This window comes from Cyprinus carpio, chromosome B2 (assembly GCF_018340385.1).
Source record: "Cyprinus carpio isolate SPL01 chromosome B2, ASM1834038v1, whole genome shotgun sequence".
Classification (NCBI taxonomy): Eukaryota; Metazoa; Chordata; class Actinopteri; order Cypriniformes; family Cyprinidae; genus Cyprinus; species Cyprinus carpio.
In genome coordinates, this window is record NC_056598.1 from 21,542,076 (window position 1) to 21,562,018 (window position 19,943).

The window sequence follows — 19,943 nt, forward strand, 5'->3', positions numbered from 1 at the left end:
CCTATTGTCATGTGTTGTTTGCTATGGAGAAAATAAAAAGAATTACTCCTTTGGTCTTTAGTTGATTCGTTTGATATGTAAAAAAAAAAAAAAAAAAAAAAATATACAGCATTTTCCTCGCAGAATATACAGTATTACTTTCTTTTTCCACAAATGAAAATACTTGATTTATGAAATGACTGAATCTAGTTTAAATCCCTGATTTGTGTGATTTTTTTTGTACCTTTCTAGCTTTAAATATGGATATTTTTAATTTAATTGTATTTTATTTCCATTCATTCCAATAGAGTTAATGCCAGTTATTCTCAGATTGTACGATCTTATAAATTTCATTCAATTTTATTTACAATAATATTAATAATTTATTAATAAAAACTAATTTTATTAAAATTATTTTATTCAAATTATTTTATTAATAGAATTGAAACACTGATCAGTGCAGTCAACATAATAATTGCAAAAAATATACTACTTTATTTTTTTATATATTTAAAATATATTTTTTCTGTTTTCTTTTTAATTTTAGTAATTTTGTCGTGTTTTATGTGTTTTGATGTTTTTTTTATTCTTTTTTTATTTATATTTACTTCAATAAAATAAGTGTAAGTTTTTTTTATAGATTTCATTTGATTAATGTTTATTTTATTTCAGGTTTTATAGCCTAATAAACTTATAATTCTCAGGTGTCAGACTTTCAAGGAACATGTTAGTCTTATTTATTTGATTTTTTTTATAACTAATACTTTATCTAACAAATAATTAATAATTCTCACAACAAAATTGTGTATCTTGACCCCGTCTTAAATGCACCGTCGCAGTTTGTGTGCCTCACCTGCACCTCAGATGGCAGTGTTCATTCATTCTCATTTTAATTTGCCAAGCGAAGAAGTGACTGATCACGGGCTATTCGAAATATCGCGAGACTTCCGTCCCTACTCTGTTCGTGACCACGTCAAGGGAACCCACAACCCAGAAGTTAGAAATCATGGCGGAGCGCAGGAGACACAAGAAGCGAATTCAGGTACAGAATTCACATCACTCTTGCTATCAGAGGCCAAATCTTAAATCGCTTTTTGCCATTGAGTCGTTTCTCAAGTTAGTGTTTTGTTTGACTCAAAATACAGTGGTACTTCGATCCGTTATTTTTGCAATGCTCTCATATGGGAGGTGGATTATTTGTCAGTGCTGGCGCAATTTTGCGCTTCCCTTGGGTAACGCATTGCATCTCTGTAGCAGGCATCTAATCGTTTATACAGTTGCTCGATGGATTTGATGTGATGACCTGATTTGCTGTCTCTCCCCTGTGAAGAGTGTGTGTCTGGTGGCACAGCTGATGGAGTTGGCCATCTTAGCTCGAGACAGACTGTTCGGTGTGCAGCCTGCTCTCTTTAACCAGCTGCTGTCTCATATGCTTCACGAATGTAACCAAATAACGTCCGAAATGCAGCACTTTTCATCGCCAAATTTGCACCCATTTGCAGGTTAAATAAAGGGGCATCTTCACCCACAAATGAAAATGGTCATTCACTTAATTTCATGTTTTTTCAGTCTCATTTGACTTTGCTTTTGCGTTTGCGTTAAACATACACGTCTTGATAGGCAGAATGCATTTGTCACCATCTATTTTAAATGTATAAAAAATGATGCATTAAAAGTGAACCGTGACTGTGATTCCATAACATCTTATATCTAATTTTCTATTAGAAAACACATACAGGATTCAAACAAGTGATTAAATGCTGAGAGTTTTTCCATGTAAAGCCATTCTTCATTATTAAAACGTGTAGCATCCTAAATATGTCAATCAAATGCAAGTGCTACCTTGTGCGTCTGCCGCTAGTGCACTACTCAGACAGCATTTTAGGACATTGTATTCAGAATGCATTTATCCTCCACAAAAAAATGTTGTCTGGCTTGGCTGCTTATTTGGTTTTGGGTCACAGTTACTGTGTGTTCCCGTGATGTTATGTAAAAACAGTGGAGTTTTGTGTAATGATGTGTCGTCTTGATAAGAGAGTCACTCTTCGTGATCCTTCTTGTGTGTTTGTTAGTTTTCGCTCTTATGCAACAGGTTGAAAGCCGCTGTCATTACTGGTCAGCTTTTTTTTTTTTTTTTTTTACTGTGAATAAACATGTATTCACCATATAAGCTGAGTAAATCGAAAGGACATTTCTCACTCATTCCCACAGCTTTATTCTTGTTGAACTTTCCCTTCAAGCAGTTTATCTGAAGCCTGCAGCCTGTCTAATGTAGTACAGCTGTCACTATAAGACCACCAAACCATAACTGATAACAAGGCCTAGTGTAGTACAAGAGAAGTTATTGTTTACCAAGGCCACGTTGAGACAATATAATCAAGAAACATCTGGCTGCTTTCCTTCACAAAATCCAGAGGAATATCAGGCAACCTGCCAGTAACTCCTGCACACCCAGACAAATACCATGTTTATATGTTTCTCTGAGTCATGCAGGAGACATTCAGACTGAGTAGAGTATGACTGATGGTTTGTGGAGCTCAAAAACACTCTCTTACTAAGACCTCTGGCTTAAGAGTGGAGTTATGTCTGGTAGTCATTCATTACTCAATAAATGCTGTCTCTATAGCCTGGCTTATTGTCAGGATTTGTGCGTTTTTTTTCTTTGTGCATATAGTACTTTAATTAATGACCTTTAGCTTAATAAACGGGGTCAGTGAGGACTCAGTGTGTCTGAATGGAGGCTGTAATTTCAGTGTGTGGTGAGCTGAGGCTTTTAATTAGTTCACATTCATTGAGTAGATGACCGACGAGGGTCCTACTGCCAGTGCGGGAGATTCATTTCAAAGCTTTTCACAGGGTTTCGCTGGATTCCTGCACTGCTGTTATCCGATGTCCTTTTTCATTGGAATTAAAGGCTTGTAGCCAAAGGGACAAACCAGCCTTTTGTCAGACTCTTGGTTTCTGTTGTATCTATTAATCTTGGTTTATACTATTAATATCTAGGTCCTCTCCCATGGTGAAGTCGCACTGGTCCAGAATCATGCTCTACATAATAGGGATGCATATATTAAACTCTGATTATTAAAATATGGTTGGTATTTTCATGTTATGGAAGATTCTAAAACAATTTTGTAAATGTTTTTAAAAGGAGTCTCTTATGTTTACCAAGGCTGCATTTATTTGATCAAAAATACAATACAAATATTAATATTGTGAAATAATGTATTGTACTGAATCTACATATACAGGTCCTTCTCAAAAAATTAGCATATTGTGAAAAAGTTCATTATTTTCCATAATGTAATGATAAAAATTAAACTTTCATATATTTTAGATTCATTGCACACACCAACTGAAATATTTCAGGTCTTTTATTTGTTTTAATACTGATGATTTTGGCATACAGCTCATGAAAACCCAAAATTCCTATCTCAAAAAATTAGCATATCATGAAAAGGTTCTCTAAATGAGCTATTAACCTAATCATCTGAATCAACTAATTAACTCTAAACACCTGCAAAAGATTCCTGAGGCTTTTAAAAACTCCCAGCCTGGTTCATTACTAAAAAAAACCGCAATTATGGGTAAGACTGCCGACCTGACTGCTGTCCAGAAGGCCATCATTGACACCCTCAAGCGAGAGGGTAAGACACAGAAAGAAATTTCTGAACGAATAGGCTGTTCCCAGAGTGCTGTATCAAGGCACCTCAGTGGGACGTCTGTGGGAAGGAAAAAGTGTGGCAAAAAACGCTGCACAACGAGAAGAGGTGACCGGACCCTGAGGAAGATTGTGGAGAAGGACCGATTCCAGACCTTGGGGGACCTGCGGAAGCAGTGGACTGAGTCTGGAGTAGAAACATCCAGAGCCACCGTGCACAGGCGTGTGCTTTTTGAACCAGAAACAGCGGCAGAAGCGCCTGACCTGGGCTACAGAGAAGCAGCACTGGACTGTTGCTCAGTGGTCCAAAGTACTTTTTTTCGGATGAAAGCAAATTTTGCATGTCATTCAGAAATCAAGGTGCCAGAGTTTGGAGGAAGACTGGGGAGAAGGAAATGCCAAAATGCCTGAAGTCCAGTGTCAAGTACCCACAGTCAGTGATGGTTTGGGGTGCCATGTCAGCTGCTGGTGTTGGTCCACTGTGTTTTATCAAGGGCGGGGGTCAATGCAGCTAGCTATCAGGAGATTTTGGAGCACTTCATGCTTCCATCTGCTGAAAAGCTTTATGGAGATGAAGATTTCGTTTTTCAGCACGACCTGGCACCTGCTCACAGTGCCAAAACCACTGGTAAATGGTTTACTGACCATGGTATTACTGTGCTCAATTGGCCTGCCAACTCTCCTGACCTGAACCCCATAGAGAATCTGTGGGATATTGTGAAGAGAAAGTAGAGAGACGCAAGACCCAACACTCTGGATGAGCTTAAGGCCTCTATCAAAGCATCCTGGGCCTCCATAACACCTCAGCAGTGCCACAGGCTGATTGCCTCCATGCCACGCCGCATTGAAGCAGTCATTTCTGCAAAAGGATTCCCGACCAAGTATTGAGTGCATAACTGAACATAATTTTTTGAAGGTTGACTTTTTTTTGTATTAAAAACACTTTTCTTTTATTGGTCGGATGAAATATGCTAATTTTTTGAGATAGGAATTTTGGGTTTTTCATGAGCTATATGCCAAAATCATCAGTATTAAAACAACAAAAGACGTGAAATATTTCAGTTGGTGTGCAATGAATCTAAAATATATGAAAGTTTAATTTTTATCATTACATTATTGAAAATAATGAACTTTTTCACAATATGCTAATTTTTTAAGAAGGACCTGTACTACTGCTTAGCAGTATAATAAATGTGATCTAAATGCAGATGAATCTGGATCTGTTCAGATAATCAGCAGGTTAGTTTTATCATCATGACTTGATGATCTTCGTTCTCTCTTCTTCAGGAGGTCAGTGAACCTACCAAGGAGGAGAAGGCGGTGGCCAAGTACCTGCGCTTTAACTGCCCCACCAAATCCACCAACATGATGGGACATCGAGTGGATTACTTTGTCGGTCAGTGCACTCATTCCTGCACTGCTTTCTTCTGTTTCCTCTGCATAGGGTTTATATCAAGGTTTTGTTTATTTAATTGTACAGTTCTCGATGTTCTCTCTTTGCTGTCATTGAACCAAATGTTTGTTTTCTGCTCGTCAGCCTCCAAAGCAGTCGACTGTCTGCTGGATTCAAAGTGGGCCAAAGCAAAGAAGGGCGAGGAAGCTTTGTTCACAACCAGAGAGTCGGCGGTCGACTACTGCAACAGGTAAACCTAGTCTTTTCTCTCATTTCATCAAACTGTTGGGAATTTCTATGGTGTTTGATACTACAAATCTTTTGAAGAAAGTCACTTATTATCACCAAGGCAGTAAAAGCACGTATATTGCGAAAAATTATTACAATTTAAAATCGCTGGTTTCTATTTTAAAGTGTAATTTATTCCTGTGATTGCAAAATTGAATTTTCAGGAGCCATTACTTCAGTCTTCATTGTCACATGGTCCTTTTTTGATGAATAGAAAGTTCCAAAGAACAGCATTTATTTGAAATATTTTGTAACGTTATATCAGTGCATCCATGCTGAATTAACATAAACTGCACATTTTTGAATGCTAGTGTTTGTCAATCAGCCACTAATTTGAAATATATTGCTATTCCAGGCTTCTAAAGAAGCAGTTTTTCCACCGAGCCCTGAAAGTGATGAAGAAGAAGCCAGAGAAGGATGTAAAGAAAGAGAAGGAAAAAGAGAAAGAAAAAGATAAGGCTAAAAGTGACAGCGGCAAAGAAGAGGAGAAAAAAAGCAAAAAGGACAAAGACAAAAAGAAGGACTCTGAAGCTACAGACACAAAGAAGGAAAAAAATGTATGACTGGATCATCTGATAGGATGAGAGAAAAACAAATACATTCTGTTCCACTCAAGGTATTTTTTGCATACATGGATATGATAATTTCTATTTTTAACTCTTGTTTCTGTATGTTTAGGATGACAGTCCAGGATCTCCAAAGAAGAAGAAGGATGTGAAAAAGAAATTCAAGCTGGAGCCTCATGAGGACCAACTGTTCTTGGATGGCAATGAGGTCAGGATGACTTCAGAAAACCATATCTCATGGTCTCACCTTTTTATTTGATGATTAATTGTCATAAAAGTAACTGCAATGAAGGGTTTGATTGTTTGATTGTACAGTGTAACCTTAATTCGCATGCACTTTATGTAATAGTATTTTTTCCACATTGAAAATGGAATCAAATAATAAAATATATGTTTAACATTAAGTTTTTGTAAAAAAATACTGCACAGGGGTAGCATAGTGTTATTTTTATATTATTTATGTACTATTATAATATTTAGTAATATTTTGAATTAGCTTCTATTTTTTATATATTTCAGTTTTCATTTGAATTTTGTTTTTTCGTAATTTTTTTAATGTTCTTCTGTAAATGTTTTTACTTGTATTTTTATTATTGTTAGTGCTTCAAGTTAAACATTTACTTTTTTTTTTTTTTTTGTTAACAAATCAACATTTCTAATTTTTGTGTAGATTTGATTTAATTTCAGCTTTATTTCAATTACCTAAAATTATTTGTAATCTTTTTAGCCTTATTTAGCAATTTCAGCACTGGTACCCTAATAATAATTTTATTTAATTACGTTTATTTTTAACAACAATAATAATTTTACGTCATTATGTCAGTATTATTATTTTTAAACACTGATGTTTTTTTCAACCCAGCCAACCCGAATATTATAATATAAGTTTATTTTTTTATATAATTATATATTGAGTATTGTAACTATTGCTGTTGTGATTATTAAAATATTACATTAAAAAATGAAATGGTTCTTCACTATCACAAGTACTTTTTGTTCTAATTAAAAAGTTCTAATATTTTTCTTCCCTACAGGTTTATTTTTGGATTTACGATCCAGTCCACTTTAAAACCTTTGCCATGGGCTTGATTCTAGGTGGGATTTTTTTTCTCTCTCTCCAGTTTAGCCTGACTGTTGTTTCTCTGGCTCCAGTACTGATTCAGAGCTCTGTGTGTGTGTGTGTTTGCAGTCATTGCCGTCATCGCAGCCACTCTGTTCCCGCTGTGGCCCGCTGAGATGAGAGTTGGTGTGTATTACCTGAGCGTGGCAGCAGGATGCTTCGTCGCCAGCATACTTCTCCTGGCCGTCGGTATGAGCTCTATAAACTTTTATATCTTGTATTATACCAATATTTCACATTACAGTCTAATGACACCGCATCTTCTGTCTTTTCTCATCTTATTTCTGGTTCCACTTTTGGTTCAGCTCGTTGCATCCTGTTCCTGATCATCTGGGTAGTGACTGGCGGCCGTCATCACTTCTGGTTACTACCCAACTTGACAGCCGACGTGGGCTTCATCGACTCCTTCCGCCCCCTCTACACGCACGAATACAAGGGTCCGCGATCCAGCTCCAAGAAATCCAGCAGCGAGAAATCAGACAACAAGGATTCAAGCAAAGCGCAGAAATCAGATAGCGAGGACAAATCGGACAGCGAGAAGAAAGACGGCGATGAGGAAGAGGATGAAGACGACAATAAAGAAATGGAGGCGAGCGAGGAAGCGGGTGCAGAACGTCAGTCGGACACGGACAGTGACAGACGGGAGGATGAAGGGTCACAGCACAGCAACGGCAACGACTTTGAAATGATCACCAGAGAAGAGCTGGAGCAGCACACAGAGGAAGAGGAGGAAGAAGACGAGGAAGAGCAAAGTGAGACAAAGCCCTTGACTGTTCAGACATAAACGTTTTCCTCACGCTTCACACATACTCCCATGCTCCCTGTGGACCTGCTGACGTACTTCTGTCATGTTCGGAAGATGTTTCCCATTTCTGTTCAGGCTGAGATCTTCCTCTGACAGACTTAAAGGTTAAACGAGAGCAGGAAACGGCTATGATGACAATGGAAAATATCGCAAAAGCTGTTTGGTTTCCCTGAAAATGCTTCCCCCATTATGGATGCAAGAACCGCAAGTCTCCCTGACCCCCGTGTTTCTCTTTCGTCTTTGCTTTATCTAATGTCAAGTATTTTGCTGTATAAACATGTCAGTAGTGGATTGGTGAACTTTCACAGTGGTTTTTAACCCACATATGAAGGTTCGCTGTCCAATCTTAGTGAGAGAAATTCCAATCTGGAAGTTTTTTTCCGTTGCTTTTCTTTGTGTACCGTTAGCTTTAAAGATACCTAATGTGTTACTTTCTATCATAAATCTCAATGGCACTGGACCAGTGACATTTCTGTGTGGAGATCTGGGAGATCTTGCTTGGTTTATAACGAGAGCTCTATTTTTGTGGACTTGTGCAATCACGTTTTGTGACCCTGATGAGAAATAGTCCTTGTTAACAGAAACTGAGAAGTTAATAAATCCGAACAGTATCCTTGATTGTAGTAGGCAGTTATTTAAAACCAAACTCCATTTGAGTCTCATAAGGGCGACTGCGTTCAGAAGGGGAAACTACATCCACATTTGTGCCAAATGTTGCGGGATATTGATGCTTTTTTCATATACGTTCAAATTTTGACCAACTTCCAGAGAAATAGAGTTGTAAAATGTCATGCCGTAGCTCACATCCATGCATCATAGCCTCTGGTTTTCCCATCTGGACTTCAAACGCTGAGATTGACAAATCGTACTTCCCTGAGGGGCTCTGGTCCAAAATAGCCTGTTAGTTAGTTTGCGGTTTAATAGGGCCGAGGTCCAATACTATCCTTCTGTAGGGTTGCATACTATTGGCTAGAGTATTATTTTACATTAGCTGGTTTTTTTTTTTTTTTTACTCATACTGAGGATGATATTTAAGAGATAAAATATAAATGTATCATTTATATATGGATTCTATAAATCTACCAGAGATGTTCATGCCAGCAGTTCAGGTTCAGCATGAACTGTACTCTATTTTGTCAGACATGCAGGTTTTCATTTTACTGCATTTTCTACAAATACTAAAACCACCAGTAAATGTTTTCGATGATGGAAAGATTGTTTTTGGACAACTGAGTTAGAATGCAGAAAACATCTGCAATGCTTTGACTCTAGTGGTTATCAAATGCACACAAGAGGCTGCAAAGGTGGTTTTTCTATATTAAAAAACTGAGAACCCTTGTTAAAGCATCCCTCAAAATTCAAGGTCATCTCAAGTTCACAAGGAGCAGGGAAAACCCTTGTGCGGAGTGAACAGCTCTCTTTTTTCTTCAAATGCTAAGAATCTTTAACCATGTCTGTAAGTAGATGATCTTGTTGGTCACACTTAGTGTTCCTGTAGAAATACTATATTGTCCTCAATATTCTTTGTCATTGACTTTGAAGACCTGGATAGACTGGGTATGACACCATGTGTGGAACTAAAGACACCTGTATTTTCTTTCTGTGGAATGTCACTCAACTTTGTTTTCTGTCCCATTTGAAAGATAAAGATGCCGATATGCCAGATTTTTTTTTTTTTTTTTTTAATTGGCAAGAAATTTAATTTGCCATTGGCTGTCTGTCATACAATGTAGTGTTACATAATTTATAAAAAACAAACAAAAAAAACTGATATCCCATTATTATTTTTTATGTGGTCAGCATCTTCAGCTGTCTATTTGGATCAATGTTGAGGACAACAATATCTGGAGATTTAAGTGTCTGTCAGAAACTATATCTGTATACCTTCATTGCAATAAAAATATAGAACACAATTTGCATTGTTTTGTTGAAAAACATCACAAAATTTTATAAAATCTCACACATGCAATTTATTTTTTATTTTTTTTAATTGTTCTGCAAACATTGTTGCATTAGTAAATACAACAGGTTATAAAGCCAAAAAATACATAAGGATACATTTCAAATTATATATATATATATATATATAAATAAAAAAAAGAATACATCCGAGATAAAAAGAAACTTTTATTGAAACATTACAAATGAGACAAACACACATCATAGGACCTCTTATTTACATCAAACTGTAAACAGCTAACATACATTCAGCTATACTAAGTTCTTATGCAATGACATGATATGACCATGATATGCCAGAAATAGTTCATGAGAAATGCAAAACATACAATGTGTCTGTAAATAAATAGATCACAGCTAAGAGTCTTTTAAATATTAAACTAAACAGATAATGGCTTTAGAAATATGGATTTGAAAATGCAACATCCTGTGCCGCCACAGGGAGGCTACAATGTTCTTTGACAAGAACTAATTGGGTTTGACAGCCATCCAACCTGACAAAACATTAGTGGTTTGATTCATATTTAGAAAGGCTCTGCACAGGTTAATCAATTTGAAGGGAAATCAAACAACAGCTTTGAGCTACATGAAAAAGACTGATAAACCACATTCAATCTTAGTACTTGAATGTACAATAGTGTCTAGTAGAGCACACAAGACTGATTACCAACAAACTGACAAAGCATGGCTTCCCATAGGGTTTAGTGCAAATAAGGAACTGCTGACAAATCACACAGAAACCCAAGCTTTGTCTGTTTGTAGGTGAGGATAGTTTGTGGTCAATTTAGCGAACAGCTACAGAGTTAAAACACACACAAAAAATAAATAAAAAATAAAAAAGATTAACATTTTATGCTCAGTAAATTACTTACAACACATTTCCTGCTATAATGTGTATTTCTAATTCAAATACGTGGTGGATGATTTCTAATTTCTGTTACCTAAACTATGTTATATAGATTCATCCACTTCTAAATACAGTACAAATTTAAATGTTAGTGGATTTTTAAATAATTCTTAATAAATGATATTGTAATAAGAAAAAAAAAAAAACAAAGAAAAAAAAAAAACATACAAAATATACTATAATAAATCAGATCAGTTATTTAGCATGTTGTGAAGCGGTCAGCTGCAAAAACAATACTCTAAGAAATACTGTCTGCATAACGATGTTTAGCAGTCACTCTATGATATTTTATGTTAACCAAACATTTTGTTGCCATTAAATTGCAAGTAATCAAGGCTAACCTCTAACAATAAATGTGTTATTTCTCAGGTAGCACATGAGTACTTATTGCGATTTATAATGAAATCTATGAACATAGAAATGTGCAATGTAAAAATGAGAATTTTGAACTCTAACCTCAGGATGGAATGTAAAGTCAACAGAGAGTGAGAGTATTTGTGTGTGGTTTCTGGTGATGTTTCAGTTCTCCGTTTCCGAAGAGTCGCTGGCATCCGTTAGACGAGTTTGCTTCTTACGGACGTTCCAGTGAAGACACTGAGCCAGACTGTCAAACCAGTCGTACACCAGATCATGACAACAGATAGAAGGGACCGGAAAGCAAGAGGTTGTGATCTTAATGCTATAATGGAAAAAAGGAACTCATGATTAACAGATACGACAAGTGCGGCTGAAAGTGCAGTTTTAGGAAAAAAGGGCAAACTGAATTTGAACCAAAAGGTTGAGGTCCCTACTGAAACTGTTGATGCTCATTTCCATAACTGTAATACAGCTTTTGTTGTATCACTGGTTTATGGGAGAGGTCAAAGCTGTTTGCTTATGGGATTGTGTAAAAAGAGTGTCACCTGTCTCCATGCTGGATTTCCTGCCTCTTTCTGCCATCAAACGAGACCCAGGCTGTGTTGCGAGCATCAGGCGACAGTGTTATCTGCAAGGTAAATACAGTTAGCAAAAAACGACTGTTCATCAGGCGACAGCGTTATCTGCAGGGTAAATACAGTTAGCCCAAACAGATGTTCATCTGAAGCTCTCATTTGAAGGAAATAAATAAATAAAACCTAAGTTTAACAAATAACTTCTTTTGGCAGATGCAGTTTCATCACAGAAATGGAAAAACCTCAGACCAATTCTCACCATGAGCTCCACTCCTGCGGGCACCACGATGGGTCTAAAAGAGAGGGAGTGAGGGCAGATGGGGGTGACCATGATGGCAGGAACATTAGGGTGGATCATGGAAGCTCCCGCTGCGGCAGCGTAGGCTGTGCTGCCCGTGGGTGTGGAAACTATTACACCTGCATAGAAACACGCCACATATTTGCATTCATTTTCATGGCAGCTAGACTCGTCAAAACAAATGAAAAGACCATAATGTATTGAGACATCTGCTAGAGCTATTAAAAAAAAATAATAATAATAATAATGAAGCCAATCTAAAATGTTTCTTGTGTATCATGCATTAAAATTGAAGCCACACTATCATTAAAAAGTCTGTTGTCGATAGGATGTTTTAATGCTTTCGATGTCTCTTAGGCTCAACAAGGCTGTATTTATGTTATACAGTAAATACAGTTAATACTGTGAAATATTACTACTTGTAACTGATTTCAATTTGATATCTATATAGATTTTAAAATGTAATTTATTCCTGTCATAGCAAACTGAGTTTTTATCAGCCATTACTCATCTCACATGATCCTTCAGAAATCATTCCAATATGCAGATTTGATGCTCAAGAAACATTTCTATTATCAATGTTGAAAACAATTGTGCTGATTAAAAGGATAGTTCACCCAAAAAAAGGAAACATTCTGTCATTAATTACTCACCCTCATGTTATATATTCTCATTCATTAGATATTTTTGTAGTAAGGACGTAGTAAGGACATCATTAAAATAGTCTCATCAATAAAATTGAGCCTCGTTTTCATGCAGAGGAAAGTCATGTGTATGTGTTTTGATACTCTTCATAACAGCTTCGTAAAATTATGGTTGAACCACTGATGTAACATGGACTATTTTAATCGATGTCCTTACTCCGTTTCTGAGCCTGGGAACATTCAGTTACATTGCTGTCTATGCAGGGTCAGAGCTCTCGGATTTAATCAAAAATATCTTAATTTGTGTTCCGAAGATGAACAAAAGGTCTTAAGAGCAATTAAATGACAGAATTTTCTTTTTAAACTATCCCTTTAATATTTCTGTGGTGGATGGTCATACTTATTGTCAGGACTCTGTGTTGAATAGAAAGTTAAAAAGAACAGCATTTCATGTCAAATAGAAATCTTTTCTAACATTATAGATGTTTTGACAGTCACTTTTAAGCAATTTAAAGCATCCTTGCGGATTAAAAGTACTAATTACATTCTGAAAAACTCTTAACCAGACCCCTTTTAAGTGGCTTGCACAATGGTGACAAGATAAAAGGGATCTATCAGTACTGTTTGAAGCTGAAGCGTATGATTGTGCTCACCGTCTCCCTGTACCGATGTGATGAGGCGTCCATCCAAGTAAAGGTCCACGTTAGACAGGTAGGATGAAGGCCCTCTGTCCACCACCACCTCATTAAGCACCTTTATACACACACATAATATCCATATCACAGAATTACACATAAAAGCATCTAACAAACAGAGGCATTTCTATATTTATCACATGCCACTCTGGTCTAAAAAAATCTTGAATGTAAAAACGCAGACTGTCAATGACATTACGTTATTGCTATGACAACTGGACATGTAGACCTATCACAGTTATTTTCAAATAACTCCAATTATGTCTGTTACCATGGAAAAGGTGTCTAAACAGTCTTGATGGATTTTTTTCCCTTAAATAATATTCTGTGAGTGTCTCCTCAATCCCAACATAATTTTGTTATTACTGTAATGTATATGAGTGCTGAACACTAATAAAGCAATAAGCCCCAAGAAGCTGTGGTTTACAGTGAATTTAACAGCTAAGGGGCGTTGTTAGAAAACCCCCTTAGCTGTTATAAATTCACTGTAAACCACAGCTTCACTGGGTTTATTGCTTTTATAAATCGGGTATTCCATATATGTAGCAAGGTTTCACAAAGTAAAACAAACAAATAAAATGTAATGATATTAATAAAAACATTATTCTTCCACCAAACAATGTAGTTCCTCAGAAATGGTTGTGGTTGCAACAAAGTGGTTGCTGAGCAACACAGACGTAAACAAAGGTGTATGTTTGTAGAGTAATTTACAACAGCTTTGAAAGCGGCTCAGCCAATCAGAATCAAAGACCTGAACTATCCATTTTATAAAATTATTTTTGTACATTTTTTTAACCAAATAAATGATATACTCATTGTAAACAATATGTGCATTCGTGTATATGTATATGTCCGTATGTACATGTGCTCTACCGTTTAAAAGTTTGGGGTCAGTACGAATTTTACACATTGTTTTTGAAAGAAGTTTCTTATGTTCAACCAAGGCTGTTTAATTGAAAGTCGTGACATTTGTCAAGTATGGTAACCCATACTCGAAATTGGTGCTCTGCATTTAACCCATCCAAGTGCACGAACACACAGCAGTGAGAAGTGAACACACCGTGAACACACACCCGGAGCAGTGGGCAGCCATATCCAGCGCCCGGGGAGCAACTGGGGGTTCAGTGCCTTGCTCAAGGGCACTTCAGCCATGGATATTGAGGGTGGAAGAGAGCGCTGTTCATTCACTCCCTCCCACCTACAACTCCTACCAGCACCGAGACTCGAACCTGCGACCTTCTGGTTACAAGTCCAAATCTCTAACCATTAGGCCACAGCTGCCCCACAGCTTTAATTAATCAGTAAAGACAGTAATATTGTAAACTATTATTACAATTTAAAATTCTGTTTCTAATTTAATATATTTTAAAACAATTAATTCTTATGATGGAAAAGCTGAATTTTCATTCAGCAGCCATTACTCCAGTCCTCAATGTCACACATTCCTTCAGAAATCATTATAATTCTTTTCAATTTTAAGGATTTCATTTTCTATTTTTTTTTTTTCAGTATTCTTAGATGAATAGAAAGCTCAAAAGAACAGCATTTGTTTGATATAGAAATATTTTGTAATTGTAAATCGATATATTTACTGTCACTTTTGATCAAAAGAGGCCATAAGCTTATTTTATGGGTTCTCCCTTACAATGTCGTGTGATTGGTTGACACCACACCATCAGATTTGTCCAACATCCTTATTGGTGGATTGCAAGTTTACATTTTTTCAGTGTTTGCCTTGAATTTGTTAGGCCTGTGTGCCAAAATGTGTTGGCAAACAAAGTCAGACTTTGTCTCAAGCCCAGTATTTTGATTCTTTGATTTCTCCATTTAACAGAAGCCACTAGTTTAGTGTTCAGAAAATACTTTGTGAGTGCTGCGTTACCTGTAACTGTAGTGTGATTTTGCCTGCCTCATTGTTTATGTGGTTATGAGGCAATATTCCATTCTCCTGAGTGCTGAGGAGCTGCTCGTTCCTCTGGACCATGCCTTTCACCACCTTAACCTTTAGACGACTGCGCAGGATGATGGCAGCATTACCTACAGGAGCCAGACACAAATATATAAAACAACATTAACATCTAAAAGCACAACAACTACAGTTCTTTTGGTTTCAGAGATGAAAAAAAAAAAATAAAAAAAACTCTCAGTCAGTCTACCTTCAAATACTTTATCCACCTCTGTTCTAAAAGACTCAAACTTGAATGGTGTGAGAAATCCTAAGGAGCCCAGATGGAAGGCCATGACCGGGGGAACACTGCCCTTAAATAAAACAAAACCACATTTCATTCTTAAATAAATCTCTAAACAACTCACTTTTGCATATCCAAATTCTCTCAAATTATATGAAGCACACAGAGAACATCCAATGGCAAGCAGATGAGACTGACCTAGTGGGAGACACTTGTGCACAAACAAATGAGATCAGATGAGACGGGAGAATACCTGGAAAAGAGATGATGCATACAGAAGAGTCCCATCTCCACCCAAACAAATAATCAGATCGATGCGGTCTGAGATGTCATCAAACCCTGTGTGAACACCATGATAAATCACTCATTTTCCTAATGCACCCAATCCTTCATTGGTTAATGGTGCGTCAGGGTTATGTAAATCATTTTACAGGTGAACCTGCCAATAACACAGTGAGGTTTCAGTACCTTCCCTGAATGTGCACAGCTGATTGCAAATGGCTGAAAATGAGTCATCCCTCATGAGAGAGCCATCGTCCACAACTTTCTTCTCCACATAAACCATCAGATGTTTCTCCTGATGGTGGAAATAATTGTTTAAGTATTTGTGTAACCAAATAAAAAAAAAAAAAACTAATGATCCAGTGAAAAAAAAAAAAGAACGGGTAACAGTAGCACCTGTAACTTCCTAACTTGTAAATCAACTACTAATGTTTCTTTTGTGTAACCTACCTCCACGAGGAACCTGCAGAGCTCTTTGAACGGCTCCAGAAGGGTCTCATCTCGGATCTTTCTGATGACCAGGACGTTGAGCGGTGGTTTGCTCCAGGTAAGCCGCTGGCTGGCTGGGTCCTGAATGTGCCTGCGGGGAAAGTCGACAGAGTAGGCAAACATGGTACGTGTCGGCACTGCACTCCGAGCAACGCAAAACGGCATGTACTTTGTCCTGTTTCTACACTCGTTACGCAACGCAAGTCATTGTCAAATGTTGGAAAGCACTGTAATGTGGACTTCTGCTTTTGGTTTCTCATAGTTCTAGGATCAGATCGTTTTCAGTATTAATAAATTAATAAAATAGCTGTTGTTTGACATTCACAGTTTGTTTTTTAACTTCAAAAATGTAAATATTTATATACACATCTTATTTATTGTACCAAGGAATAAAGTCCAACAGCTAGGTTTCTATAACTGAAAAGTTTCTAAATTTTATTATTGCCTGAAATCCAGAAAAAGTCTTTTTTTAGAGACTCACTCTAATCATCTTTCTTGATCTGAAATATACAGACACTCATAACTAACATCTCATACCATCTAAACAACATGTTAAGCACAACATCAGATATCAAACCATAAACCCCAAATTACCCCTGCATGTGGTAGGTCCTGGGGGGTGTAAAATGGGCATAGTACTAAGAGGCTTTTTTAGAAAGTTCCAGCAAGACCACTCTTGTGACAGCAACAGTGGTGCCCGACTGCGCTGCTCTCCAGCTTTATCCAACAAGCCACACTCAAGCATTCAGAACGAAGCACACACAGCTTTGTTGCCACATTTGTCCAGTCCTTTGCTTGACTTAAAGTTTAAACAGGAACAAGAGACGGATGTGACCAAGCCCTTTACCAAAAGTGAGCCTGACTTTGCTTACTTACATGACTGAGGTTGGGTTGGGAAGAACACAAGCTTTGGGTCCAAAGTGAGTAGCAGGATATGGTCCATGAAGAAAGTGTCCTCGTCTGTAACAAACAGGCACTTGAATCACTGCACATTTTTGTTTTTAGGGTTCAACCGGTCTAAACCAAATGGTGTGTTTTGTACCTGCATCTATCCCATCTTTTTGGGCAACTCTCAGCAGTGTCCTCCACTGATGCAGAGGCTTCTGACCCAGAATGCTCAGGCAACCAATGTGCACTTCCCCCAGACAGGTGTTCTGGACAGTCTGGCCTCCGAAGAGACCTCTTCACTTCTTTGCGTCTCCTTGGAAGTTTCCCCTGCCGCTCCTGCTGCCTCTGTGACTGCTTAGATGAACTACCCTCCTCCGCCTTTCTGGAGAGCGGCTCGTCTTCCATGCCTTCGATTCTTATAGGGGACAAAAAAATAAAAAGTTAAACATCATCATAAGATAACCAAATAATGTAAATGAGTTGAGAAGACCTAAGTGGGCCCCCCATCATGGGGCCACGGAAAACATTCCTGGTTAATAGCTCAATGGTAACTATTTTTCCAGACAGCCCTGCTGTATATGGGTCAAAGATGAAAAAGGGTTTTTAAGCATCAAAATAATAAGTGTAATGCGGCTTTGAATTGTTGCTGTTGTTGTTTTTCCAATACATTAGAAAGTGTCCAGTTCAATTAAATATTTAATTTTTGTGCAGACAAAAAAAAATATATATGATGCATTTTTACCAAGATTTACAGAAAACAGCCACTAAAATGTCAGTCAGTGTAACAATCTTATCAGGCATATTTACCACAAGAATCAGTTTATGAAATATTTAAAGACTAATTCGTTTTACCCCCAGCACTACTTGTAACTTTACATTTTTAAACTTTGCCACTATCCCACTTTGGCCATATATCAGCAAGATTTTTTTACTCATTTAAAATGCAATAAAACGCAGTATGCTTACTTATTCTTTTATACATTTTAATATGCACAGGTAAGAAGTAGTATGTTGTTTAAATTTTTACATAAATATAAGTGTTACACTTAAGGACATTATTTCATCCACATTTTGAATTTTTTTTTTCTATTTTCTTTAAATAAAAAAAAATATTTAAAATGTATATTTTATTGACATTAACAGAACTGTGAGATTCTAAAAGCTGCATATTTTAAAAGGAACTTGCCATATTGTAAAACAATTCAACACAAACCAGGTGATTTAAAATTATTAAAAAGGGTGAAATTAAAAATAAATATAGTCACTAACTTAAATTTACAATGTAAACTAAAACCTTGATGGTAATAAAAACAATTCCATGGATATGTTATTTGTCAAACGCCCATGTATTTATTTACTGTTTTTCATAATGATCTACTTAAACTGGAACAACCAGTAAACCACAGGACATGCTGCACAATAAGCAAAGGCAGCTAGTATGAAACTTATTTATACTTCTTCTTCTGCCCTCACTTTCGTGTCTCTCTTAGAGTTAGACGGATAGATAAACTCTTTCCAGCACCTAGACTTGTGGGAGAATGCAGCTTTATTCCACACCACATTGTCTGTGTGTTGAAACAGTGAATCTACAGAAAGGAGAAGTATACTGAAGCTATAGTTATCTCTAACAACACAATAATATCTCCTTTTAGTATCATTTATGTTATATAGTCCTTTCATAGCTTATAAACAATAAATTCAGCAAATCAAATACAAATTAACCATAAAAAATCTTAGATGATGCTTTCTACAGATGATCACAAGATGAATGGCTGCTGTAAGTTTGTTGTGTGAAGTTCTATTTTAAAAAGTAACTAAATGAATTTAACTAACTTAGAATGTTACTATGGTAACTATATTTTAAAGGCAGCTACATGATCAGGTCTCAGAATTATAATCACTAACGTAACAAACATCAGACTTAAATAGATGACCCAGAACACTACTACACATGCAAACTATCACGCTACTAACAAGGATTTTGGGGGCACAACAAGGTGACAAGCAGCAGCAATATTGAACACATTAAGCTACACGACACTTTGCACCGAAGACACAGCAACTGGAACATGTTCGTCGACCAAAACTTCCGTTAAATTAGCCACACGGAGCTAACTTAGCTAAACACATTTCACCAGCGCTTACCAAATCACAGGGAAAAACCGCGCAACTTCCCTTTTGGACTTAACAGTCTTTCACAACTGGAGAGATAAATTTACTACACTTGAACGCGTTACCTTGACAGCAACACTATTTCCAAGCTTACCGCTTATGCTCCATTTATGGGATGTCCTCGATGACATCACGAGGGCGCTCGTGACGCTAGTGCTGCTGCGCAGAATCTCTGAAGCAAATAAAAATGTTTTTGTGTTTTTGTGTGTGTGTGTGTGTGTGTGTGTGTGTGTGTGTGTGTCTTCGTAAAAAATATTTTTTTTTCTTTTTTCTTTTTTTGCCTTTTGTGTGGTTTTAATACATTTATTCAGGTCTCTCTTTATATATATATATATATATATATATATATATATATATATATATATATATATATATATATATATATATATATATATATATATAATTATTAACATGATCTCTTCGAAGTCATTATAAAAGTCTCTCTTCCAAATGCTTCCTAAAATCCCATTTGCGAACATCCTGAACTCAAATAATAATAATAACAATAAACAAGGAATCAATCACGTATAGATATTGAAATCAGTTAATAATATTTTATGTAGCCTACACAACTGATGACTATGGCCGCGATTCACATAGGCCTGTTGTGAACTAACGTAGCCTACACTACAAGGTTTCTTAAGTAAACAGACATTACAGAAATTAAATTCTCATTAAT

General features: G+C 36.6%; 2 protein-coding genes across 3 annotated transcripts; one reads left to right on the forward strand and one right to left on the reverse strand.

Moving 5' to 3' along the window:
• Positions 1-870: 870 nt before the first annotated feature.
• On the forward strand, positions 871-9,567 carry LOC109091044 (translocation protein SEC62-like). The gene is made up of 8 exons (XM_042718610.1): positions 871-1,021; positions 4,925-5,033; positions 5,175-5,280; positions 5,674-5,875; positions 5,997-6,092; positions 6,919-6,979; positions 7,074-7,193; positions 7,310-9,567. Exons 1-8 carry the CDS (start codon positions 986-988, stop codon positions 7,786-7,788), a joined length of 1,209 nt encoding a protein of 402 aa, XP_042574544.1. The 5' UTR covers positions 871-985; the 3' UTR covers positions 7,789-9,567.
• Positions 9,568-9,916: 349 nt separating this feature from the next.
• On the reverse strand, positions 9,917-19,453 carry LOC109091416 (NAD kinase b). Of its 2 annotated transcripts, none has more exons than XM_042718611.1 (12): positions 19,359-19,453; positions 17,247-17,507; positions 17,081-17,164; positions 16,166-16,295; positions 15,902-16,010; positions 15,687-15,772; positions 15,401-15,503; positions 15,127-15,281; positions 13,203-13,302; positions 11,867-12,024; positions 11,578-11,660; positions 9,917-11,354 (listed from the first exon to the last, which is right to left on the reverse strand). In XM_042718611.1, exons 1-12 carry the CDS (start codon positions 19,370-19,372, stop codon positions 11,195-11,197), a joined length of 1,443 nt encoding a protein of 480 aa, XP_042574545.1. In that variant the 5' UTR covers positions 19,373-19,453; the 3' UTR covers positions 9,917-11,194. The 2 variants fall into 2 exon arrangements, with proteins under 2 accessions (XP_042574545.1, XP_042574546.1); XM_042718612.1 differs by having other exon boundaries at positions 19,238-19,372.
• Positions 19,454-19,943: the final 490 nt, after the last annotated feature.

Coding starts and splice junctions, on each gene's coding strand:
- LOC109091044 (XM_042718610.1), top strand. CDS start 986: ATGGCGGAGCGCAGGAGACACAAGAAGCGAATTCAG. Junction 5,876..5,996: donor ACACAAAGAAGGAAAAAAAT/GTATGACTGGAT, acceptor CTGTATGTTTAG/GATGACAGTCCAGGATCTCC. Junction 6,093..6,918: donor TGTTCTTGGATGGCAATGAG/GTCAGGATGACT, acceptor TCTTCCCTACAG/GTTTATTTTTGGATTTACGA.
- LOC109091416 (XM_042718611.1), bottom strand. Junction 16,296..17,080: donor CCCAACCCAACCTCAGTCAT/GTAAGTAAGCAA, acceptor CTTTCCCCGCAG/GCACATTCAGGACCCAGCCA. Junction 11,355..11,577: donor GAAATCCAGCATGGAGACAG/GTGACACTCTTT, acceptor TTTCCATTATAG/CATTAAGATCACAACCTCTT.